This window comes from Apus apus, chromosome 17, assembly GCF_020740795.1.
Source record: "Apus apus isolate bApuApu2 chromosome 17, bApuApu2.pri.cur, whole genome shotgun sequence".
Taxonomy (NCBI): Eukaryota; Metazoa; Chordata; class Aves; order Apodiformes; family Apodidae; genus Apus; species Apus apus.
The window spans coordinates 4,863,696-4,890,295 of NC_067298.1; the positions used below are offsets into that span (position 1 = coordinate 4,863,696).

Consider the following 26,600-nt stretch of genomic DNA (forward strand, 5'->3'; position numbering starts at 1 on the left):
ACAAAACCCTGAGCAACCTTCATCATTATCCTCTGCAGCATCATTCCCACCCCTCTGCACCCCCCCCCCCCCACCCCCCTCCTCCACTAACATCCCTGCTCCAGAGAGGAACAAGCCACAAACATCCAACTATTCAGCTGTGCTGCACAGCCCTGAGCCACCTCCCTCTCTCTCCTCTTCTGTGTTCATGGATGGAACAAATTGTTTTAAGCAGGTGAGACTCCAGGAACTGGAGCCCACGACAGCAGCGGGAGAGGCAGAGCCCTCCAGAAGCTGGAAGGCAGGAGGGGTCCTGGGTTTGGGGAGAGCAGGGCAGGATTTCTGCCAGGTGATGGTGAACACCCACTTCCAGCGCAACACACACCATGGCTGCTGTCTGCTGGACCTCTCCTGTACCCCAACACAGCAAACCAGAGCCACTCTGACCACCCAGGAGAGCAGCAGTGCTCAACTTCACCCTGAGTGCAGGGCAAGATGCCCCAAGCCAGCAAGGGGGGGTTTTCCATCAAGCTTTCTTCAAAACTTTCCCACATTTCATTTTCTTTCCCTACAAAATGGAAGTGAATGACCAAACCTCAGAGGCTTCTGCAGCAGAAGCTGTTTTCTGGCCACCTGCACTTCTGCTGTGCCACAGACCAAGGGAAGTCTCCACAGGCTCTGGTGCTCTGCCCACCTCCAGACCATATCCCAGCTGCAGAAAGTCCCAGTGGTGCAGGACTGGAAAACCCTCTGGCCCAGTCCACAACCTGCTTAATATCCCCTTGGGATCCATATCCTGCAGCCTGGAGATCAGACCCTGAAACACATGGAGCAACCCAGGAAAAGGTGCAACAGCCTTGCAGAGAATGTGCTTCACTCCTGCTCACTTCCATTTTCCAGCTTGTGCTCTAAAATCAGCTCTCCCCTTCCCTTGTCCTTCCTCCCCTGCTCCCATTTACCCTGTTGCCAAAGCAGTTGAGGAAACACAAGGCAGGAGCCCAACTCTGGTCACCAACAGGAAACCAGCTGGAGATGTTGCCGGGAGCTCATTTTGGGGTGGAAAAAGGGCAGATGTTGAGCTCTCAAGCTGAGCACCAATCCGAGCAGGAAACACTTGAAAACAGGTTGAAGAGACAGATACAGGAACAGGAACCACCCAAGTGCTCAGCAAACCACCACTTCCCAAAGGCATCGAGGCTCAAGGACCTGCACACGAGCTGCTCCACAGCTCAGACCCCGAGCACCGAGACACCTCCAGCTGCGTGAGCCACTTGTAGCAAAGTACCACTGAGGTCAGCTGAAATTAAACCAGAGCCCTCTGGCAAGAATCAGGAGCTTCCAGTGAGGGCAGAGCTCAGCTCCAGCCATCTCAGGACATCAGGACCCGTCCTACACATCCCGCGGGCCAGAAACAAACTCCTCCAGCACCTCATACCCTAACAAACAGGAATCAACAGCAGGAGAATTCAGCAGCCTTGTGATTTATTTGTTTTTTAAACTAGCTACAGCAGTTGCAGGCAATATTCCAGCCACCTCCAATGGTATTTTTAACACTTAATAACAGATTTTCCTCTGCTAATCCCCAGCAGCAAGCTCCACCAGTGGGATGTCCATCACCACCACAACCAGCCCGGGGTAGAGGGACAACAGCCAAATCCCTCCCCAGCCTCACTGCAAGGACCACAATTAAAGATCCTGGTGTTTCTTCATCATCAGCCTCCTGCCTCAAGGCAGGGAAACTAAACCCAAAGAGAGAGACACTTGGGAAAAAGACCCAAAACCTCAGCAAAAACCACCAAACATTTTCACTACTAATGAGAAGGCCAAAAGAGGGCACAGAAAACTCAGTCCCTGGAGTCTAGAGCCCTTCCCAAAGTATCTCCCACATTCAGGACTTCCAGACTTGTCTGTTCTCTTGGGTTTTTTTAATCTAGATCTTTGTTTGTAGAACAAATTCTCTCGGTGGCCATTTCAAAACAAAGGCACCTCTGTCTGTGTTGACTCGACAGCAGCGGATTAGGATAAAATAACTTGTGATTCAGAAGGGTTTTTTTGATTTATTTATTGTGAAAACACAAAGCCCCTGCTGCATCTAATCACCAAGCCAGCTGAGGAATGATTGCTGGCACACTCCAAGAAGTTCAGCTTTTGGAGAGAGCCTTCAAGAAAGGGATTCACATGTAAAAATAAGATTAAAAATGGGATTAACTTTTGGACTGTGACATGATGCATTTCTCCTTTTCATGTCTCACACCTATCTTCATTTTTGGTTTTGACTGGCTGCTTGCACAGCTCAGAAGCTAAGAAAGCTTTGGACAGCCTGGGACATTTCCATAAGCTTCCCCTTGGATTGCAATACCTGAGGTTCAATATGGGCTGGTCAGGACACTCAGGGAGAAAGGGGAGCAGCCCCAGCCCAGCCTGGACCATGTTTTTTACCACTTATCCACAATCCAACAGGATTTCTCTGATACAAATGACTTCTAAGTGCTCAGGTGATGGACTAACCCCCTGGCTCTTTGCAGCCACTCAGCCCTGCAGGTGTTTAAGCCATGAGCAGCTTCCCTTGTAGAGCATCACTGCTGAGCCTGGGAGGACACCAGAAAACAAGGACTGGAGCAAATGGCCCCAAAAAGCAGGATCATCACCCCTGGGAAGGGTGGCAGGAGCAGACACTCATTAGCCACAAACACACCTGACTAAACACACAGGCTGGTAAAGCAGCTCAAAGCCAGAGGTTTGGGGAAGAGATGCTGCCAGCTGGCAGCACCAAATTAATCAATGAATAATGCTGAAACAGGCCCACTAAACCAAATGCTCCATGCAGAGAAGAACAGCAGCAGGGTGCAGGCTCCCTCCCCAAGTGGGACCACCAGTGTCCCCCAGAGGGTTTCCCACTGGGAGCCCAGTCCCAGGGAATAGTCAAGCCTGGCCTTCAACATGTGGCAGATCCAAGGACTCCTCCAAGATCTCCTAAACCTGCCTGGAAGGTTTGTGTCAATGCTGACCCAATCCCCTCCGTTACTGACATCAAGAGCTAATCAAGCCCAGCAAAATTAACCTGCTCTTCAGACCAGCATTTTGCACTTAACAGCAGCAATAACAGCCAGCAGTACTTCCTGGGTTTCCTTGGGATCCATAATGCCTGCTAATTAAATGCCAGTTTGTTATTCAAACAGACCTATTGAGGCTCTGCAGTAACAAGAAGCACATCCATTTCTGGTCCCATCAACCTGCACTGACTCCAACAGGCATTGGGTGCTCCTCCCCATGAGCCCAGCATCACCCCAGCCAGGTGGGACCTCTGGGGTCCCTTCCCTCACCTCCTGCTCCCAGCAGAGCAGACCTGAGGACTAGACGTGTTTTGAAAGCCTGCAAGGATGGAGTTACCCCATCTCACCAGCTTCCTGGTGGCTTTGATTCCCTGTTTCCCAGTGGCACCAGTGAGGCTGAGTGTGTTTCATCCCTCCTGCCTTTTTGGATGAGGTTTTTCCAGCCATCAGTCTCCTCTGCGGAGCAGGGAGTGTTCAAGGAGCCCTGCTGAAAGCAGCTGTATCACCACGTGGGATGGCCAGTCCTCACGTACAGGTGTCATGGGAAAGGCTGAATCCCACCAGCTTGACCCTGGTGTTAAAGAGCCAGAAAAAGGCCTCTGAGGTGGTGCCTGCCAAGCCAGTTAACAAAGAATACAAGCCTCTTCCCAAACAGCATCCTTCCTCCAGAAACAGCAGAGAGGATGCTTTTGTGTTTCAAAAGGGTGTGTGAAACTGTGAACAAACCAAATCTTCCCCAACAAGAGACAGGACAGCAGCCAAATCCACAGCAATTCATCTGGAAGCAATACCTTGCTTGGCAAATCCATCCAATAAAGAAAAAATAAATAGGTTTACATTGAATTGATGAGCTCTCTAACAAAGCAGGACTTGCCTCTGCCAGTTACAGCTCAAAGAAGCCAAAAGCTTGAGAAATTAGAGAACCTGCCCAAACTACAGAGCCAAATCCTCAGCACGTCAGACCCGGTGCAGCCCAGGCAACCCCACCAACCCCCAGCACTGAAGGTCTGATCCCCTCAGCCCCAGTCACCAACGTTTTCCCACCCCTCTGCCACAAGGCAGGCTCAGCATCCACCCCCACACACACACTGTGACACCTCGGGATGTCACCACAGCCAGGCTTTAGGCACATGGATGCCCCGTGCCACGGCAAGAAGGGCCAACAGGACCCAGAGCCATCCTGACGCCCCTGAAACAGCTCAGGAGGGAGCCTTGGGAATGGAGACACCCAAGCACCATCTTCCCTGCATCCCTGGTGCCCACCAGCTCAGCATCCCACAGGACAGGAGGGGCAGGGAGCCACGCTCACCTTCGGTGCGGATGGTGAAGGGCGAGTCCCCCGGGCGCTTGGCTGAGAACTGCCCTCCCAGGGATGTCATCAGGAAGCACAGGGTGAAAAATCCAATGCCCAGCACGAAAATCCTGCAGGAGGGAAAGCAAAGCTGTAGTGATGTGGGATGAGGAAAGCCCCACCACCCTTCACCCCCCAGGGTATCCCCTCTGCACAGCAGCACGAGCTGCTTTCTGGGGGGACGTTTGGAAGCCAAGACCATCCCTGCCTCCTTCCCAGCAGCTCCATCCCCAAGTTCACCCTCTCCAGCCCTGCTGCCCCAGCCCTACCAGAGCACACCAGTACTCTACCCCAATCACAGCCAGACCCACACCGGCTTTCCAAAGAGCCCCGAGGTGCTTCTGCCCAAACCCTGGCCCCGAGCAGGTGGGTTGTGCCTGACAACACCCTCTGACTTGTCCCCAGCCTGCTCTGATGGGCAGAGCTTGAGAAAGAGCAAAGGGCTGGGAAAGCTGAGCCCGACCACAACTGCCCCTGTGACCCTCCACTAGACCCAGCAGCCCCCATGAACCACTACAACAGACAATTCCCATGACCCTCCAGAGAAAAGAGAGACCTTGTACCTTCCCTTCCTCCCAAAGGATCTAAAAAAGCCTTTTACTTTATTTTTCCCCCCCACAAAAAAGGTCTTTTGTTCCCCTGTAACTAGGCCACCAGTTTCTGCCACTGTGCCCAGCACTGCAGGCACGGGCAGCCCCGTGCACAGCAGGACAAGGAGGGACCCTTGGGGAGCTGGGACTGTCCCATCACTGCTTTGATCCTCCAGAGCACGGGATGGGCAGCAGGAAAGCAGCTCCCACGGGGACACACTGAGCAGGATGCCAACCTGCACGTCACTGCCAGCCAAGCTCGTGGTCAGCTCTGGCTGTGAGAGAGGGGAGAGCAATCAGCTCTGCTCCTATTCCGGCCAAATCCAGGCCAGTCCCATTTCTGGGGATGAAAAGGCAGGAGGCAGCAGCTCTGCAGGCAGGAGGGTTATTGTGCACCCAGAGCACAAGGTCGAGGCTCCCGGCTCCCTGGCAGAGCACGCTGTGCTGGGGGACGGATGCCTGGCCTCTGTCCATGGCTCCGAGATGCTGCTGCTGCCTCCAAGTCTCCATGGAGGTTCAGGATGCTCCAACAGTTCAGCATCCTCCAACAGACACAGGCAAAGCCCCAGCAGAGCTGCTGCTGGGTGCCCAGGCCAAGAGCTCCCGAGCCACGGCTGCATCCTGGGTCTCAGCTGGACAAAGCCAGGGAAAAAAAATCAAGGAGGGCAAGAAGAAAAGACAACTGGCTTGTGAAACAACAGGATGGTCTTCAAATAAAGAAATCCTACTTAGGACAGAGAGAGATGAACAACCCCTTTGGGGTGCCCACTGGTAGTTCTGCCTCTCAGCATCCCCGAGCTGAAGGGAAGTTAACCACCGAGGGCAGGAACCAGAAACCCCCTTCTACAAGTTCACAGCTTCATCCACAAGGCTCAGGAGCCCCGCACAGGAACACAGTGCAGCCACCCCCCAAAAAAACAGGCAGCTCCAGAGAAAGGCTTGCAAGGGAATGCCACAGCCCTCCATCTAATCATTACTGTGTAGTTCAAAGTCAGAGGATTAGGAGCCAACCACTAAGTCTGGGCTGCAGCACACCAGCCCTGCAATTACCTGTTGCTAGAAAGCACTGGCAAATAAAGTAACTTGCTTCAAAGCACTCGTTAGCTACAGGAGATGTTGAGAGCTGAAGTACAGTGACAAGCAGCCCAAGCAGGACTGGGCTTCCCTGGGGAGACCTGCTAGAGAAGCTCCCAGGGCAGGTCCCTACTGTCCCAGCGTGGCATGGCCAGGCTTGTCCTACCCAGAGAGGCTCCTGGGCAAGACACAGCACCTTCCCAGGCCCCCCCAAGCTCCCTACCTCCATCCCATCAGCTCCAACGATGCCCTCACACTACCAAGACACATCTGAGCTCCTGCCTGCTCCAAGGAGGATCAGCCCTGCCCACCACAGACCAGCATTTAACCCCATCCAGCCCTGCCCATCCCCAAGCGGGTCCTGCAGCAGATGAAGATCACCTGGCCACGGGCTGTGGACAAGCAGCACCCTGCAGCTCCCAACCCCCTGCCTAATCAAGAGAAAAAGCAACACCCTGGGCTCATTAGCATTAATGAGCTCTGTGTCAGCAGCACATTCAACCCAGTGCAACACTCACCAACCCTCTGGGGAGAGCTGACTCACCTGGGAGAGGGGACACTCCAGTGCAGGAGTAAAACTGCCCGACATCCCTGTGCAGGCATCCCAGGAGGGAAGCAGCTCAAGGCCCTTTTATTTCCGAGCAAGCCTGCTCTGGGGCTTGGAAAGCAGTTTAAACAAGCTATAAAAAACATCGTGCACTGGGCCAATCCAGATGCCCACCCTCAAGGCCTGCCTGCCTGCAGGCATGGCTGGTGTGCCCTGCTCACAGAGCACAGCCAACCCCCCAGCACAGGCTGAAGAACCATCGAGCTGCAGCATTTGCACGTGGAGGTGACTACACACCTCCCAAACTTGACCCCAGAGAAGGGCTTCCAGGAAGCCAGGTCCAAGCCCTGGCAGTGGAGATGACTGCAGAGGTGACAGAGCACCCCTGATGCTGTGAAGCAACGTGGTGTTCCATATATTGCTTGGGAAAGGGGTGGCTTGGGGACATTAACCTGTTCCCACCAGCACACCCTGTGCCCACCATGCGGTGCAGCACTGGGGCTGGAAGAGGGAACACAACGTGGGGGGGCAGTGCAGCACCCACCTCAGCCTCTGAGGGCTGAATCTCTCCTTAGAGCAGGAGGGGAGGAAAGCTGGGTGCCATAGCACCTCCTCAACAGGAGAGGACAACAGCACAGAGAAGAAGGTAGAAGCTGGAGAAGGACATGAAAGCCCAGCCATGCCCCACGACCGAGGGTCCTCCCTGGGAGCACATCAGGGTACAAAACCCACCCAAAGGCTCCGTCCTGCTGCCAGCTGCCTCCTCCCCCAAGGGGTTTTCTAAAGAAGCATCACTTGATGAAATACTCAGAGCTGATCCTGCTCTTCATTCTCACCCCTCCTATTGACAATGTCTTCATCATTATGCAAGACCTTGTTTACGCATTTTAATCTTCATAATTACACTCTGGCAGGAGTGATGGTGAAGCACTGAGAAAAAAGGAAAGGAAGGAAAGAAAAAAGATTCAAAGGTGATCTAGCATCTCATTAGGAGACAAAAGCTTTTTTATTTGACTGGATTACAGAGAGCTGGGGAGATGCAGGATGCTTTTTTCCTAAGAGAGAGCTTTTTTTCCCCTCAAATCGGAGCCTAACCAGGATTAATGTGCCTAGGAGAGAACTGGATCCAGCCCAGCAGCAGAGCTCCAAGGAGTCTGCAGGGAGCTCAGCCTGACAACCCCATCTCATTCTTTGTGCTGATCTTCTCCAGGTGAATAAAAATGCTTGGCCCTGCAACTAAGTGGAAACTCTTTGTGCAGAAAACAAATAGCATGAAGCAGGTAAAACATACCAGGGCCCAGACCTTCCAAATTTCCCATCGAATGCACTGTTCCCAAAATCAAGCCTCACTCTCTGAGGACCACCGAGCTCCAATGACCAAATAAGACCTACACTGCACACTGGCTTTGCCTGTCACCCCACATCACGTTTCATTCATCACCCAGGCACGGTTCTGGTGCCAAGTCCCTCTCCACATCCTCCCCAAAATGAAACCTCCACGTTTCTAGGTTCTATCTGAGTGCCCAAAGGAGGAGGAAGCCAAATTCTCCAAGTCTTTAGTGCAAACTGGAAGTGATGCCCCAATCACTGCAGATTTTGGCCCATGGAACTGAAGGCTGGATGCAGCCAGGAGGGTCTGAGTGATGAGCTGGGAGGTGATGGGGGGAAGGAAGGCCAGCAGCACCCAGTGGGACAGGGCTGTGACACTGGGACTGTGTGTCCACAGGGACTCCTCAGGACAGCTGCCTCATCCAGCTGGGACCCTCAGGCAGAATATTACCCACCCAAGGGCTCCAGAGACAGGCAATACATTTTATTAGATAAGTTTTCAACACCCGAGCCTCTTGAGCCCAAAGGCTGAGCCACAATTTTCAACAGCAGCAGCCAGGCTGATAAAATATGTTCCCTCTCCTGCAAACCTTGTTTTGCCCAGAGCCCGACACTGTCGTGGCGCTGTCGAAATGATGCTCAGGCACCAGAATCTTCCTGAAGGAAGGGGACCACAGTGAATTCTCTTGCTGGCCAACGTTATAAACACATGAAAAGCCTGGCTTTGACTTCCAGCTGACAAACTTGTCTGAACATCCTGTGTTCCATCAAACCAAGAGCTGGATGAGCCGGACCAGGGCTTCACAGTGAATTCTTGCCTGGCACTGGCACAAATTAAACACCTATTTTTTTTTCCTGCTGAGATTAAATCAGAGCCATCCTCGGACGTTTCTACAAACTGTTCTTACACTCATTTGCTCTCTTTCCCCTTCTCATTTGCTGCAGGTGCTTTCACAGCTCAGGGCTTTGCGTTGCTTTGCTAAGAGTGTCTGGAGTGTGATGAATGAAATGTTTTGGTGCAAAGGGTCAGGTTTCCTGCCCGCTGTTTGCTGATGGCACTGCTGCCAGGACATCACACCATGGGCTTCCCTAGAGCAAGGAAGCTGCTTTGCCCAGCCACCAACAAGCATCTGATGGACAGGACCCATCCTGATTGCCAGTATCTTCTCCCAGCCCTGCAGGTCATCCCTGATTCAGCTGAGAATGTGAGGGGGTGATTTTTGGGGAGCTGTGCTGATTTCGGGGAGACAGTGGTGATTTGCACCCGGTTCTGGCTGAAGCAGGGCAGGGCCAACAGTTGCCCACGCTGGGCTGGGAACAAGGGGACACAGGACAGTGACGTGGAGGGGTCAGGCTCAGCACGACAGCAACGTGGAGGAGGTGCAGAGCTGAACGCTGCAGTACAGCAAAGAGAGGGTGCTGGGAATCAGATTCTCCTCTTACACAGGGAAAGCCTGACTGGTTAACAACAGGATAACCCCACTGGTTCCAGTGGCACCCTTACTGGCCTGCCCTGGTTTGAGAGCAGAAGCCAGCCAAGAGCACACAGAGAGGACCATGCAGGTGCTCCACTCTGCTACAGGACACCAGAGACCCCCCAGCCTGGTGCTCTCCTGCCTCAAACCCCTCACCCACACACATCCTCATCCTCAAATCAGAGGATTTGTGAGACATGGTGACACCCCTGCTACTCACTCCCTGTGCTCCCCCAGCCTGATCTCAGGTCACAGCTGAAGATGGGTTTCCCATGCCCCAGGGGTGATGGCCAGGACACAGGGGAGGGGGATGCTCAGCCCAGTCACTTCCTCACTACAGACTTCAAACCCATGAAGAAAGCAAACAGCCAAGCAAGGAGCCCCCGTGTTCCTCCCACCTCTCACACCCATTCCCCACCACACACTCGGAGCAAGCCCAAGCCATGGGGACCCTCCACACCCCAGCTCCACCACCCCCACCTTCTAGTATCTCCTCGGCTGAGTCGCCCAGAACCAGGGCACTCCTGTGGGATCCAGGAATCCCTCCTGGCAAGCAGCACAGAGCCAGGCAGCTCCCAGGGAGAGGCAGAGAACACCCCCAAAACCTGAGCACAAACAAGGGGCACAAACACAGCCCCATTCTCCTTCCCAGCTCCAGGCAGTGACCTGGACTAAGCAAAAAAGCAGCAAACAGATCCCTCTGGTGATCCCGGGTGATCCCTGCCCCCCCAAAACAGCAGGGAATGCTGTTCACCCCACCCTGTGCTTTGCTCCACCGGCACTTCCCCCTTTTCTGGGTTGTTGGTCCTTCTCCCCATAGAAAAACTAACAATTCCCAGCATCTCTCCTGTGTCTCAAGCCTGGGAGCAACCAAAGCACATCTCCAGTGAAAGAAGGAAGCTGGAGAGGAAGGACCAGAGAGGGGAAGTGAATGCGTGGAGGCAAAAATGGGGAGAGTTATACCAAGCAGGGGGGGTGGAAAGCAATAGGTGGGCACGGAGGTGCTGGAGCTGGAGGGTTTGAGGCTTGGGTATCATCAACCCCAGCCCTGCTGCCAGGGGTTTCAAAATCACGATCAGCACGAGTGGATTTAAACCAAAGGACCGATTCCCCCGTGATTACCGCCACCTCTGAGAAAAGTATTTTAAAAGACACTGGCAAACAGCCCCTACGATTAACCCCCCAAAAGAACCCGGCGCGACCAGCGAAGCGCTGCAGGACCAGCAGCCTGACCCGGGGGCGAATTCCCCTGCACTCCTGGCATCCTCACCTGGGCTCAACCCCCCCAAAAAAAAAAACCCCAAACGTGCTCCCGCACCCGCTTCCCACCCCGCAGGGAACCGAACGAGGCGGGCAGCAGACCCGTGCGGAGCGAGAGAGACCAACGCCAACTTTACCTAAAGGGTCTCAAGGTGACGAGGCATCTCCTGACCATTATCTTCCCATCCGCGTTGACTGTGATCATCGTTCGAAGTTGCGGGGAGGGGGCGGCCCCCGCACCCCCTCCCCCCTTTTTCCCGAGGCGACCAGCGGGGCTCAGCGGGCGGAGCGCGGGGCTCCGCGGGGGCGCATGGCGGGGCGCGGAGCGGGCACCTCCCCGCCCGCCCTACCCCTACCCACGGCCGGCCGAGCCCATCGCCCGGCCCCTCCGCTCCGCGCAGCCCCTGCGGAGCCCCCCGCGCTCTGCTCTGCCTTGCCCTGCCCTGCCCCGCTCCGCTCCGCGCAGCCCCGCGCAAGCAGCTCCGCCCCGCACCGCCCCGCGCAGGATGCGCCGGCAGCGCCGTTGCCATCTAGTGGTAACGCGGCTGCGGAGCCCGGGGCGGGGGGGTTTGGGGGTGCGGAGAGGGATGCTGCCTTTGGGGGGGGGGCGGTGGGTTTGGGGGTGCGGAGAGGGATGCTGCCTTTGGGGGGGGGGGTGTGAGTTTGGGGGTGCGGAGAGGGATGCTGCCTTTGGGGGGGGGGGTGGGTTTGGGGGTGCGGAGAGGGATGCTGCCTTTGGGGGGGGGGGGTGTGAGTTTGGGGGTGCGGAGAGGGATGCTGCCTTTGGGGGGGGGGGTGGGTTTGGGGGTGCGGAGAGGGATGCTGCCTTTGGGGGGGGGGCGGTGGGTTTGGGGGTGCGGAGAGGGATGCTGCCGTTGGGGGGGGGGCGGTGGGTTTGGGGGTGCGGAGAGGGATGCTGCCTTTGGGGGTGGGTGGGTTTGGGGGTGCGGAGAGGGATGCTGCCTTTGGGGGGGGGTGTGAGTTTGGGGGTGCGGAGAGGGATGCTGCCTTTGGGGGGGGGGGGGTGGGTTTGGGGGTGCGGAGAGGGATGCTGCCTTTGGGGGGGGGTAGGTTTGAGAGTGCGGAGAGGGATGCTGCCTTTGGGGGGTGGGGGGGTGGGTTTGGGGGTGCGGAGAGGGATGCTGCCTTTGGGGGGGGTGGGGGGTGGGTTTGGGGGTGCGGAGAGGGATGCTGCCTTTGGGGGGTGGGGGGGAGGGGGGTGGGAAAGGATTCTGGGGGTTTCGGGGCCGGCAGCCGCGTCCCCGGGCAGGTGACAGTCCCGGGGCAGGTGACAGTCCCGGGGCAGGTGGCTTTGGGAGCCGGGGGTGGCCCTTGTTGAGAAGGAGCTGGAGGGGGGGGAGGGTTTAAAAGCAGCCCCCCGCGGGGCTTCTGGAGGGGCTGAGAGGAGCGAGGCAAGCCCCGCTGCGGGAGAAAAAAGGGGGGGTCTGGGGTTTGGTTCTGACAGCACCGGTTCCCCCCCCCCCAACCCTGCCTGGCTTCTGCGGGGGGGGGACACAGGCAGCCACGGCCTTCCCCGTGTCCCCGGGCACCCCCGGGTGCTGCCGAAAGGATCAGGGTGGTGTGATAAGGGGCAGGGAAGCGTCCTTGGGAAGACGGAGAAGGGGCCGTGAGATGTGAGGCAGGAGAAGCTGCTGCTGAGCTCAGCAGAGACGCTCCCGGGTGGAAGGTGACGGGCACAAAAAGCCTCACTGAAAGGAGCCGGATGTGCGCAGAGCCCGGGGACACCCCCTTTCCAGCACTCCAGGGTGCTTGGCCTGCACGGGTGCACCCCACCAGCCGTAAGGGAGGGGATGCACCCCCCAACAGGGCGAGCAGAAAACGGCAGAGAGCTGGAAGGGGGTAGTTGTCCTCACTGGGCACATCAGGCTCTGGGACAGAACCAGGGGGGGCTGTGGTGCAAACGTGCCCCCCTCAAACCACCCATCCCTCTCTGCACCTGATGCCACCATAAAGCACAGGGTGACTCTGAATTGAAGCTGCTCCTTTGCCTTCCCCGTGGTGGGATGCTCTCCTCCCATGGGCTCTCCCAGCCCTCCTCCATCCTGTTTCTTCCTGGGGATGAATTGTTCCTCCAAGCCCAACAACCTGGCATGACACATCCACCTACCCAGCGAGTCCTGTGCCAGCACCAAGCAGCCAGTCACCCCCTCTTTTATGAAATAATTGTGGGTTCTTTTGCTTCTGCAGAATCCTGGCGTTTCCCCGTGAGGCTGATGTCAAGGAAATGCTGGGTTACAGCTGTTGTGGTACCATAATTCCCATTTCCATAGGGATCCCAGGCACTCCCTCTGCTTCGTCCTCCTTGCTGCAGGCCAGGGATGGCTTTGGTCAGCAGAGCTGCAGGCAGCATGTTCTGCAACAGCATCAGCCCCAGGTGAGCTGAGAGACAAAATACAGCTGGAAATTTTCCACAAAACAGCCCTTTTCTCCCCATGGAACAGCACCTTTTGCCAAGGAGAAGTGAGAAGGAAAACCATAGCTTTTAGGATTTCAGAAACACAGAAGGGTTTTTGTGTTCATCCACGTTTTTCATGGGCAGAAGACAGGGAAGGGGTTGTTACCACACTGAGTCTGAGGAGGATAACACCAGGCTGAAGCAGATGGACACACTGAGCTGTCATTTTAGGTGCAGTTGGGAGTCTTTTGGTGCATCTGCCCTTCTCTGGAAAACCAGGGTTTTCCAGAGAAAACCAGAGTACCTGGTTTTCTTCACCTGACCTTTGGGAAAGGAGGGAAGCAGCAGATTAAAGGTGCTGGGGAGATCCCACCACCCCAATTTCCTTGCTCCTGCCTGCCTTTTCCATTCCCAGCTCCTGCTCCTCTGACAGGAAACCCTCCATCCCCATCTGACCTGTGATAAAACCTTTACAACCTGTTGTTTGTGCACTTGCTGCTCCACTCCAGCCACGGCAGTGGGAGGCAGAGCTGTTTGCTCTGAGCCCAGCTCAGCACGATGGGGGCTGGAAACCTTCCTAATGTGTGTGAACACACACCATGAAGTGGTCCATGGAGCAGCTAAATCCCTGCCTCTCCTGTGCCAGGAACCAGCTACATCTTCCCAAGAGGCTGAGAGGAAAACAGAGCATCCCTTCCCAGAGGATGCAGCACCAGGGGCTGCCAAGGGTTTCAGAGTGGGGTGAATTTTGCTGTGGGTCAGAACCCCCCTCTCACCTCCACAGGGATAGTGCTGAGGTCCCTCAGTGCATCCCACAAGTGTCAGGTCATGCCAAGTGGCATCTCTTCCCTGAAGCCAATGGTGGAGACATCCCAGCAGGAAAAGGCTGGTGAGAAACAACATATTAGTTTTGTAATTCTTAGGGGGGAGGGTCATCAAGGGGGAAAGGGACCAGGGAGGAGATGGTGCCTCCCCCATTGCTCCCTCCAGGGCTGACCCACAGCTCCCTGAGTGCCTGGCTGTGCCTTGAGCAGGCAGAAGGCAGCTCAGCTGCCTTGGTTTCCTCCAGGTGCCTCCTGCAGCACCAGCCTGCAAAAAAAAATGTATAAGAAAATCAAGCACAGAACTCTTTGCTCTTGGCAATCCCCATTCAACGAGCTTTTATTTTGCCAGCACATTCGACTGCAACTGTCCACTTACCTGCACAGCAGCACAGTCACCTCTGCAGTCACCTCCAGCACCATCAGGTGCAGAATCCATCACCCCATGGATAAAAATGTGGCATTCCCAGAGCCCTCATCACCAAGGAGAAGTGCTGCTGCAGACAGTCCCTTCCCTGTGCTGCTGCTTGAAACAAAAAGCTTAATTAACTACCAGTTCATTGTCTGTTTAGAGGGATAAATCTAAAATCCAAGGATGGTAATAAAGTGGTGAATTATCTTCTTTGGCAGCTGAGAAACAACGGCCCCAAAAATCAATATACTGAAGTTATAGGCACACACACATGTATGTTTGTTGTTATTCTGACTCAGGCAGCAGCAGGGAATGGAGGGAACCACCTCTATCAGCCAGCTGGTGTGAAAGAAAACAGTTTCCCACCAGTTAGAGCTCCTGCCCAGCCAGAGGTAGACTTGGAACATCTCCTGTCACCCAGGGCAGAGCTTTGGTTCCAGCCCCAACACTGGAGCATCCTCCAGGACTCCCCCTGTGCCACTGGCCCAGCAAAACCCCTCGGGAATTTTCAGCTAGTGTTGGGTAACCATGTTACCACGAGCCCCGAAGCTCCCTAGCCCTGGCCAGAACATGAGGGGCTATACCACGCTAACAGGATAAAAAGGGGTTATAAATGCAAGGTGGGCTGTAAACCACCATAGACAGAGGTTGAAACAGCCTGTCCCTGTAAAGGGCACAGACTGGGCAGCACACCCATGGGAACCTCCAGACAGGTCTCAACAGCAGTGTTCATGTTGGCTTTTGGTGAGCCACGCACAAGTGCTTCTGGAGCTCCAGAGGACACCAGGACCTTCCAGAGAGTCCCCATTCCAGCCCAGGACCCCTTTTCAATGCTTTCCAGAACCTGGGGCTCTGACTCTGCCCAGGTTTCTTCTTGGGTCCTCCTCTTGAGCCTCAAGCTACTGACTCTTCATGGAAAAATAATGATCAGAGAGGAAGAGAATCCCAGCAAACCACCGACTTGTGATGTGCTACGACAAGCTACTTTCTCAAGTTCTGCCTGCACACAATTTCGCCCTTGAGAGAAGAAATCTAATTTGATTGCAAGAACTGCAAATGCCCAAATGCTCTGGGCAGAAGATCATTTAGTCACAGTAACTTCTCCATCCCCCCTCCAGTGACACGGCTGGGTACAAGGCGCTCTTTATTGAGATAAAACAGCTCCAGCTCCACTGCTGGCTCAGCCTCAATTACTGCATTCACACCTCTGTCCATCTCTGTAGCAACAAGGCAGAAAGGCTTCCAGTCTGGTATCTATCTCCTGTGCCAGTGAGCATCACCAGCCACCCTGGAACTGCCTGGATGGGCAACTTGGTCCTAGGGTGTCTGTGGGGCTCCCATCCAGGCAGCACTTCTCCTCCCCTGCACTGCATCCAGCCTTTCTGCCTGTTCCCAGGGGCAGCAAAAAAACAGCCCTGAATTTCTTCAGATGTGGGTGTTTGCAGAGGGCACTGGGCAAGAGCAGGGAGGGGGTGGCAGTGCCCTCAAGCCACCTGTGCATCCTCACCCTCCGGGAGCCCAGGAGCCACACGTGTCCTTGAGACTGCTGAAAGGGACCAAGAGAAACTGGGAGGTGCTGTGGCTGGTGGGACACTTCCAGCAGCAAGCAGCACAGGTGGCATTGCTGCTGCCAGAGCACTGAAGCTGTGGGTGTGAAAGGCTCATCTGCTTGGAGTCCCCTACAATTGCAGCCTCCAGAAGATGGAACATTTCCCTTCAAAGCTGGAAAGTCTCAAGTGCTGCTCAGATAAAAAGCACCTGTGAGAGTGTACTTGACATCACTCTGGGAGGTGTTTTACCCACTGTGAGGGTGCCTGGGAATTCTGTCTGGTCGCAGGGGCTCCCTGCATGGCTGAGGTGCAACATAACCCCAGGCAAATGTTCATCTCTACCCTCTCCTTCCTTGGGCCAACAGCTGGAAGCCCACAGTCATGTACAGCACTTGACACTGGAACAGGCTGCCCAGGGAGGTGGTGGAGTCACCATCCCTGGATGTGTTTAAGGGTCATTTGGATGTGGTGTTGGTGGATGTGGTTTAGGGGAGAACTTTGTAGAGCTGGACTCAGTGATCCCAAGGGTCTTTTCCAACCTGAACAGTTCTAGGATTCTGCATGACTGAAAGATTATGGTCAGCAGCATCCTCCAGGCACAGACTGGGCAGGGTTAGAGGTTGACTGCAGCCCTCAGCAGCCTGGCCAGGGTCCCCAAGATCACCAGATCACTCCAGGCTGCCCGGGGAGCAGGAGCAGCTTTGCAGGATGCTGGGAACACAGCACAGGACTTACAGCTCTGGTACCTGCTGGAGGTGCACAGCCAGGTCAGGTGTGAAACATGGGATCCTGCAGCTCCTGTCAGCACAGGGCAGCATCAGCACAGCCTTGCATAGGGAATCTGGGAAGCTCCTGCCCTTGCAAGCTTGTCAGCACAGTGAGTCCTTCACTTCCATTAGCTGCTAATTCACTTACAGCAGAGGAAAATAATGGAGGTGAGGATGGCTCCTCAGCTCCCAACAGGACTGTGTGTTTTGAGAGCAGAAGAGAAGCTGAATTTCCCATTCTCTTCTTCGAAAAGGAAATGAGTGTATTTTTCTTGCAGTGTTAATTAAAACCAGCAATGACCCTGGCTTCACCAAGAAGAAAACATAAAAAGGTAAAAAGAAAAGCCTGAACCAGCTTTATCAGTCAGAAAGGTTTTCTGACTGCCCTGCTGCAAGGGGAGATGCCCAGAGGAAACAAGAGCAGCAATTAAAAATTAAAGAGAGAGGGAGAGCTGTACAGCAGATTACTGAGATGTGTTTTCTTCAGTGCAGTGCATGGACAGGGCTGGAAATGCCCTGAGGGAGACTCCTGACACAGCAGGGAGCAGAACAGAGACCCCCCCCTCACAGTCGTGGCAGGAGTGGGCAGCTCTGCCCAGCTCCAGCCTGGGCAGGGAAGGGGAAGCAAAGAAGGGATCAAGCCCTGGGTGAGGGAGAGCAGCCAGGGAGGGTGGATAGGAGATGCTGAACCCCAGCTCCCAGGGGACAGAGCATCCTCATTTGGGGTGAGGTTATTTGAGGTTGAACCCCCCCCAGAGAACCCCTGCTGGGAAGGAGACAAGGCACCACGTTCCGGGTTGGATCCAGACACTAAAAAAAAAAAAATCAACAAACCCAACCAATCCCAGTCAGACCCAAGGGCTGGGTCTGTCCCTTTGTTGGGCAGACGTCTCCGAGCTGCCAGCTCAGGTTTGTCCCCTCCTCTGTCCCGCTGTCACACTCAGCAGAGCTGCGTTTTCCAGCCCGGCACGGTCCCGGCAGGACAATTCATTGCTCAGCCACTGAATTAGCATCAAAAGGACACCACAAAGAGGGGACCACGAGAAAAACAGGCTGGAGGAGCCTCCCGGGCTTATTACACTACCCTGAGCCCCTCAGCCAGCGCTGCCTCCCCAGATGGGGCTGTCCAGGAGCTCCCAGTGCCCCCAGCCATCCCAGCGGGGGGTTTATACCCAGGCTCAGCCACACCAGCCCACTGACCTGCGGGCACCGACGTGAGCAACTGGGAGAGTTGAGCTCGAGACAGGAGGAGGATGCAAGACAGCGCACCAAGGGGCTGAGAAGAAAGGAGAGCTCATAACGCGCCCCCCCCCCCCCAACAGCCTCCCCCCACTTCTGCAGGGGTGCAGGGCTTGTATCAACACCGCAAAGCGAGCTCAGGGAGCCTGGGCAGGACACTGCCCTCCCCTGTCACACAGGGGAGTGCCAGAGCCAGGAGCAGCAGGCTGCTGGGAGGCTTCAGGCAACATGGAGAGAATGAAGAGGGACGAGGCATGTCAAGCTTCAGCTGTAATTAAAGAAAACGAAGGCAGGGGTTAAGGAGAGCAAGAACTCCCCAGCCTTTTAATCCCTGCGGGAGGGCGGCCGCAGCCCGGGGCTGGCAGCCCCTCCGGCGGGCTCTGCGAGGAGCTGCTGCCTCTGCCCCACGGGCAGGGGGTCCCCGAGTCCGGCTGTCCCAGCACCCAGGGGGAGCTGAGGGTGCGTGTCCGCCAGCCCCGTCCCTCGCACCGCATCGGGAGGGAGAGGAGCAGCCACCGCCTCAGCCAGGGGAGCCCTCGGAGCTGCCCCCCCGAGCGCTGCTGGACCCTCGCAAGGGACCCGCAGCTCCCACCGGCACCCAGCTCTGCAGCCGGGGCACCCACCCCCCCGCGGGGGGAGCCGCGGGTCTTCATCTCACACCTCACCCCCCCCTCCTGCTCACCCCTTGGCTGCCAAAGCCCGGCCCTGCCTGGGCTGCGGGGACATCCCGCTGGGGGCTGCGGGGCAGCTCCCGTTCCTCTCCCCCACCCCAGGGAGGGAGCTGGGGAGGGTACAGAGCCCACAGCGTTATCACCGGGGGGTGATGCAGCCCCACCGGCAGCCAGGGCTCCACAAGCTAATGCCGTGCTTCTTGACACGGGTTCATCACCCACGAGCACGGAATTCACACCCCACGTCCCTGCAGCACCCCCCGGAGCCCCGGCTCCTCCCAGATGGTGGGGAAAAGGGCTCAGCCGTTGCTGCTGTTGGTCCCCGAGGGCTGGAAGGAGGAGATGATGGATCAACTACGCCAGAGCCGAGCAGGAAATCCACTGCTTCGTCCCAGTCATGTCCTCAGCCTCATCCCACCGAGAGAGATGCTTTCTGGGGACGCTTGGGACACCTCTGTGCTGGGAAGTGGGCACAGCACCATCAGCCCCCAAACAGGGTGCTCCCTTTTGAACAACGGGTGGAAGGGGAGGGCAGGAGATCTCAGGATGGGCTGAAGGCTCCCTGAGGTGCCCTCACTGCAGCAAACACATTGGGAGTTTCCAGCTGCTTTTGGGGGTCCCCACCTCCTACTGGGCTTTCCTTCCAGTCACTTCTCAGTAACCAGTGGGACAGACCCCTTCCCAGACTCTGGATGCTGCCCGGGCCCATCCCCCAAAGCCCCAAAACTCACAGCAAGCCCAGCAGGATCACAGCAAGCCCAGCACTGCTGGAGGCAGGTACAGACACTGGGCACAGGCAGCTCTTGTTATCAACTCTCCCTCTTAACACAAAGCACCTGGCAGAGCCTGGGAGCCACCAGCACCTTCCTCCCCCTCTCAGCCCCATCCAGACAGCAGGATCAGCCCCAGGAGCTGCTGGTGCCAGGGGTTATCTGAGCAGGGGTTGGGGAGGAGGCAGCCACCCGCAGACCCCTTCAGGCAGCACCAGGACATGCTCAGGGTGCTTTATTTCTTCAGGTGCCCACCCACCCTAGCTATGCTGGGAGGCATCTTACTGCCTCCACTGCTCAAAGAAAATGGGAGAAGCCTCATTTTTTACAGCCCTAGCTCTGCTAAAAGACATCAGAATCACCCAGGAACTCATATCTTGTCCTGACTTATTCAAACTCATACAGCAACAACTGGAAAGCCCCCAGCTATGGGCTGAGATCCTGCAATTAGACCATTAATAAATAAACCTCCAAAACCCTCAGACACTTCAACCTGATAGGCCATATGAAGAAAAATGTTCACTTTTCACACACAATGAGTTGAAATCATTTTAGATTTTTATTATTATTATTATTAGAGAAGGGAAATAAACATATTTCAATCCAGTCAAGAGTGAAATTGAGTTTAACAACAAAGCAATTTCTATTAGTGGAGACCCAGAAAAAAAAAAATACATGGATGAATAGAAAACTCCCAGAGAAATGTGTCAGACAATGGTGGAATTAGGAATTAAAAGTGACTTTGCTTTACTGCTGATAATATAAGCACATAATGATCTACCTCGTTGCTAATGTGTTCCCTTCCCATACATAAACTGCAAAACCACAACAGCAGAGAAGATTGGGGTTTAATTCTGTCCCCCCTCCCAGCAGGGAAGGGAAAAGGGTGCTGTGCTTTGCTGATCCAGCTTTTCCTGGAGCAAGATCCAGGTCCCTGCCTCTGCAGCAGACGCTTCATTCTGGGCTGACACGGTGCAGATTTCACCCCCGTGGGGCATCTGGGACTGCGCTGCACGAAACCAGCCTGATGGGCACCAGCAGGGAGGCACGGGGTGCAGCTGCTGCTGGGAGAGGATCTCTCATCCCCCAAGATGTGGCCCAGCAGCCGTGTCCCCCTGCCCCTGCCTCCTGACATGTCTGGGACCTGGGGTTGAGCTTCCTTCAAGGGCCACTGAGCCACTGCAGTCCTGTTCCCCAGCTCCAGCCCCAGGAATCTCCTTGGTGAATAATGACCTGTAATTAGCTGCTTCATTAGCTTCGCTCGGGTGTGTGCCTTGCCTTCAGGGTGGCCTCCTGTCCCCCAGCAGGGACAAGTGAGAAGAGAGGAAGGTGTTTCTACCCCCTCCTGCCTCGACACCTGGAGTGATCTTATGTCACACATGAGGGTTGCAGAGGTGAGGACACCTCAACTTCCCACCACTCGAAATCACTGGGCCTGAAGCAGGGGGACAGGGTGGGGGCACAGGGCAAGCAGGGGCAGCATCCCTGCTGGGGACAGGGGCACAGGGCAAGCAGGGGCAGCATCCTGCTGGGGACAGGGGCACAGGGCAAGCAGGGGCAGCATCCTGCTGGGGACAGGGGCACAGGGCAAGCAGGGGCAGCATCCTGCTGGGGACAGGGGCACAGGGCAAGCAGGGGCAGCATCCTGCTGGGGACAGGGGCACAGGGCAGCTCCCAAAGCTGGGCATGTCTGTGTCACAGCCACAGCCTGGACCTGCCAAAATCTGCCCTCACGAGCAGCAACTCCTGGCCAAATCCTGTCATACCACATGGGTTGGGTGTGTCCTGCACCTCTTCCTAAATCCTTTCCCATCCCACTCCTCTTCCCCTTCCCTGTCCACTCTGCTCTTTTGGGGACAGGCAGTCTCCAGCTCTCACATGTCCCCCACGTGTCCCCCGCTGTGTCACCTGGGCTGTGAGCAATCCTGAGGGTCCACAGCATCACCACATCTCTCCAGAATGCCAAGGTGTCCTTGGTCCTCACTTGAATCGTCTCCATTGCCAAGGATCTAGGTCGTCAGGTTAAAAACTGGAACTTGGAATAGTCTGAAGTATCAAATCTTAAAGCAATTATATTGTCCTGAATCTTTATTGGCTTTAAAGATTAACTTCTCATCCCCAACGAGGCAGTTCCACTTGGTTCTCCTCAGCAGGATTCATCATTTGAATATGGAGACAAAGGAATATTGACCACCCTGTGTATTATGAAATGGGAAATTTTTTTGCACTGTTTTCTTTCATTTCTCTCTCTCTCTTTCTTTCTTTCTCTCTATAATTCTTCTCCACAGACAAACCAGTGAAGGTGAACTGCTGCAGGAGGCAGAGAGGGGGTTGCCAGGCACTCTGTCTTGGAGGCTGAGAGGAATGCAAAGCTCAATTTCAAGCAAGTCCTGTTCCCTTTGAAGTCAATTAGGCAGCTCCCGAGGACCTTGGTTGAGAGGAGACGGATGAAGGCAACCAGGGGAGAAGCAGTTGAGTAAAAGCAGCAGGAAGAGCACAGAGCAATCCCCCAAAATGCTGCTGATCCACCGGATAAGAGGGTGTGAAGGAGGATGGGATCTCAGCACCCGACTTCACACCAGCCCTCCCAGCATGGCAGGGATGCTCTGCCAAAGCCACCCTGGTCACAGGACCCTGCTGCAGTGGGACAGCTGTGACATGGCACCTGGTGGCTTTTCCCTGGGGTCAGATCCAGCCGTGGCTTGGGACCCAGACGTGTCCTTTAGGGACAAAACCTCAGCCAGCTCCAGAGGGCACTTGACAGGATTCCTCTGGCACGATGGGGATCCGAAAGGGGACACCACAAGGGACAGGTGGTGGCATTTGTGTGACCCAGAGGCACCCTGGCAGGGATGGAAAGCTGCCCAAGAGCAGGCAGTTCCTCAGGGCACCGTGGGCTGGGGTTTTCCCTTACACCAAGTGGGACACGAGGGAGGATCGTGCTGCCGGCGCAGCCTGTGTTTCCCCTTAGCCCCACCTCAAAGCTGTCTCAGAGCCTGTCTCTTCTGAAGTTCCAAAACCAAGAGGAGAAAATCAGAGTCAGCAAACTGAGGAGCAGTTGGAGCTGTTCTTGGCATTCTTGGGGACTGCTAAATCTCCTCCAACCCCAGTAAATAACCAGACTGGGCTCCTCGCTCGGAGGAGGGAACGTCCCCCCTCCAAACACCTGCAGTAAGACACTTGAAACTACTGCTTTGTCCCCTGGAAACTAGTAAATAACTCAAAGTCATTCCTGTTTTGTTGGTTGTTTTGTTGTGTTGTTTTTTTTTTACTTTTGTTTTTCGTTTTAATTAATCCACACAGAATTTCATCCTCCAAACACAATCACAGCAGCACAGGAACAGCAGGTAGAGAATCTCATTACCCCGCTCACCAGCCAGATCCTGCAGCCATTATGAATAGAGACTTCATTACACGAGGAATTAATACAACCTGAAGGCAAAGGGGGGAGGGAAATGGTCCTTCTGGAGTGCATCACCCTTTCCACCATGTCCCTGGGGTGTCTGATGGTTAGAGATGCTGGGGGTGGCTGTGCTTTAGGGCCAGCTCTGCCTCCTGGAGCACCCGGACCTGAAGGTGGTCCAGGAGGAGCTGCTGAGTTCAAAGCAAGATGAGATCAGGAAAACTGCCTCAGCACATGCAGGGCATGGCACAGACTCTTGACCAGCCACTGGCAGAGTCCAAACACATGTTCTCAGGGTGTCATGTTACTCCTTCCACTCTCTCTCGCTGTGCCAGTCACACCAGTAGCAGCCACATCCTGGACCTCAGGACCAGGAACTGCTCTCTGGGTGACCCCACAGGGAGGGTGTTTCTCTAAGTGCCCAGAAGAAAACGCCACCTCCTTGGAGCACCCACTGTGAGGGGTGTATTCCTGACAGAAGGCATTCCCAAGGGGCAGCACTGAACACAGGCAGACACCCTTGGGGACACCTTTCTCCCACGGGATCCTGCACGCACAACATGCTCAGGAATGACTGCTGGAGAGGAAAATGCCAGTGGAACCTGGAGCTGTGCAGAGCCAGAGCATGGTCTTGGCTGGGCTGGCAGCTCACATTTAGTTGGCTCTTTCTTTCCCATCCAGCTTTTCTCCTTGTTCCTCCAGCTGTGGAGCTGAGGAACAGGGCAGGAACATCACTGCAGGGCAGGGAGCTGTTGTTCCCTTCTGAAGGCTTCCTGCCTGGATCAGCTGCACTTAGACAAACTGCAGTGCATCAAGAAGCAGCTCTAATTAGAGGTGTTAATAGCACTGGGAGCTGGGGGAAAGCACACCCAGGAAGGAGGGAGAAGAGCTGGCAATCTAAGAACAATGGGAAGAGCTGAAAGACCTGGGATGCCCAGAGCCTTCCCTTTCTGCTGCACACCCAGCAGGTGGGACAATCAAGCTCCAGGAATTATCAGGGAAATATCCCCTGTGCTGATGATACTGAATAATCTATGCAGGTGTTATCATGCATTTGTATTTCATGGAACTCCTGCAAAGCTGTGGACATGGTTATTCACAACCATTTGCTCCATTTCATCATCAGTGGTGGGTGCAGGGATGAAGCTGGTCAGGTTCCACCTTGGAGACCTCAGCATGATGCCAGGGACAGGGCACGGAGGAGCATCAGGGCAGCCACATTCCCAGGACACCAGCACAGGCTGGGTTTTATTCCTCCATCCCAGCACCCATCCCCTCAGTACCTCCAGGGGACAGACACTGCAGGGCACGGGAGACATGGACAGTGGCAGAGCAGCCAGCACAGCTCCCACCACCACCCTGTCCCCCTGCAGCCCTCTCTGTCCCTCACCTTGCAAAGCAAAGTGGCTTTAGAGCCCCGAGGAGGGATCCAGGAAAGGGCCAGCCCTTGCAGCACTGTCCCCTCTGCCCAGGGCACTGTCACACAGCAATGCAGGCAGGACAGAGGTCCCTCGGTCCCCTGAGGGGTGGGACAGGCTGGAGCAGAGGGGACTGTGAGGCACCCACTGCCTGATGCTGAGCTGTGCAATCCTGCCAGCTCCAGTGCTTCCACTCTCTTCCCAGCAGCTGTCTCCCTGGAAACTGGAGCTGGCACTGAGGTGGGAAGCAGGAGATCAACAAGGGATGAAAGGCCACGGCTCCACTCCCCATTGCTCCATGTCTCCACTGGCTTTGGGGTCAGGAATACCCAGTGTCTTGATTTGAGGCCATGTGGAGGATGATGGTCACTGCACAAGAAGCAAAGGACCTGCTGGGGAGCTGAGAGGGAGCAGGTGGTGGATGGGCTGGAGAAGAAAAGATGGGAGTAAGAGGAAAATTCGAGGAACCTGAGAGGAGGTACTCAGACCATGCTGGAGAAGAACGTGGCTGCAGCGAAGTCTGCCAGCACCCAGCAGAGCAGAAAGTCTTACAGGCAAAGACACTGGGTACTTCCATTCCCTGCAGCTCCTGCTGCTCAGAGGACACAGCAGTGATGACTGAAACACAAGCAGACATTAAACAAGAGGCATCTCGGTCTGGTTGTTCAGCCTGTGGAAGGCATGAAGAGCAGAGACACGGCTCAGAGGTGAGCAGAAAGGACCAGCACGTGTCCCCAGCCAGCCCCAGTGCCACCCATCCCTGGGAGGTCCTGCTGGCACTGCCTCCCCAACACCACACTCTGGTTTCTGCTGTTCTTTCCCCTGGGGACACCCCAGGGAGCCTCAGTTCAGGCCAGGCTGCCCGCCCTGCAGCAGCTCCATCCATCTCCATTAGCAAACCTGCCTCCAAAGAGGTCAGGAAACTCAGCTTCTGCCAGGGGGGTGCAGAGAAACAGCCCCTGCCACTCTCAGGGCAGCTGCTCAGAGCCTCATCTATCATGTACCCACCCCACGGGCACAGCCAGCCCCCTGCCCCAGCAGGGGATGAGCAGCACTTCTGTCACCAGCTGGGATTAATCAGGTTTGGCCCCTACCAGCATCATCTCACAGCCTGGGGAAGGAGCATGTCATGTATCCAAAGCCAAACAGGAGCCTGGGGACTCACCCAGGGCTGAATTTTCTCCAGAAGTTCCCAGCAAGCTGGGTTAGAGCACTGGGGATTTACTGGGAGAGCTGCAGGGCTGTAGCCCCAGCACCTGCTGCACCAGGGATGGGGCAGAACCAACACGGGGTGATTCATGGGGCAAAAGCAGGTAGCTGAGCAGGGGGTGCAGAGCACGGGGTGCCCCTCAGGGCTGGCTGGGGCAGGAGAGCAACCACCAAACCCAAAAGGTGCTGAGCCATGGGTAGCAGTGCCCAGGGCAGGGACACCCTCACCCCAGTCCCAAAGGAGGCCACGAGCCCTGCTGCCAGTGAGCAGAGAAACAGCTGAGGCAGGAGAACTTAGCTCCAAACTAACAAACCAACCCTTTAAAAAGCCTTTTTAGGGAAGTGGAGGAGCCAATCAAACCCCAAGAGTTGCATCTGACTGTGAGGGGTGGGGGTGGAATCCAGGTCTGTTAAAAATGATGAAAGACACCCCAACAATGTCCTTTTAATGTAATTAAAAACCTATTTAAAGACACGCCAAATGTTTACTAATTAAATGAGCTCTTCATTCTGCAGCCATAATGGAAGAAAGTGATTGTGGTACTTTTAGCAAATCCCAGGTTTTTAAAGAAATAATTACTTTATAGAAAATGAGTCACTAAATTAAGCCTTTCTTTACCTGCTGTTGTTTTTGCTCATTTTGTGCAGCAAGTTGAATCCTGAGATTACCTGGGGTGGATTTTGCTTTTGAATGGTGAGTATTTCAAAGGAAATATGACTGGAGAAAGAAGTAGGAGCTGTTAGTGGGTCCCCAAAATTAGTATGTGGCTGGTGGGGAAAGTGTGATGTTGGAACAGAGCAGAAGGTGCCTGGGTGGCTGCTCACCCACTGCACTGGTGATGGATCTCCAGCCAGCCATCCCACTCTTGCTCCATCACTGTCACTGAGACCAATGAGGGTCACCAAGAGAGGCAAAGCCTCTGCACCTTGGGCACAAGGTGTCCTAGGATAGTTCTGGTTAGTAGGGATGTTTCAAGGTCATCTAGTCCACCCCACTGCAATGAGTAGGGGTGATGATCTTCAACTAGATCAGCCCTCAGAGTGAGGTTGCCCTGTTGCTCATGGAGTCAGTCACAGATCATGCTGACCAGCTGAGGAGGAGACACATGGTGGAGCTTCCATCCTTGGAGATATCCAAAAGCCAACTGGACATAGTCCTGGGCAAGCTGCCGTGGGTGGCCCTGCTTGAGAAGAGGGTTGAACCAAATGACCTCCAGAGGTCCTTTCCAAGCTCAGGTAGTCTGGAATTCTGTGATGATCAACCTG

The 26,600-nt window shown here is 55.2% G+C and overlaps 1 protein-coding gene across 2 annotated transcripts in view; it reads right to left on the minus strand.

Moving 5' to 3' along the window:
• MGAT5B (alpha-1,6-mannosylglycoprotein 6-beta-N-acetylglucosaminyltransferase B) overlaps positions 1-10,954 on the minus strand; it is a 61,549-nt gene extending 50,595 nt beyond the window's left edge. Inside the window, exons 1-2 of one of the 2 annotated variants that reach the window (XM_051635066.1) lie at positions 10,796-10,954; positions 4,342-4,454 (exon numbers count right to left, since the gene is read on the minus strand). In XM_051635066.1, coding sequence (XP_051491026.1) covers positions 4,342-4,454; positions 10,796-10,863 — 181 coding nt within the window. In that variant the 5' untranslated portion in view covers positions 10,864-10,954. Of the gene's footprint in view, positions 1-4,341; positions 4,455-4,673; positions 4,708-10,795 lie in introns of those variants that run through there. The other variant, XM_051635067.1, reaches the window with a different exon arrangement.
• Positions 10,955-26,600: the final 15,646 nt, after the last annotated feature.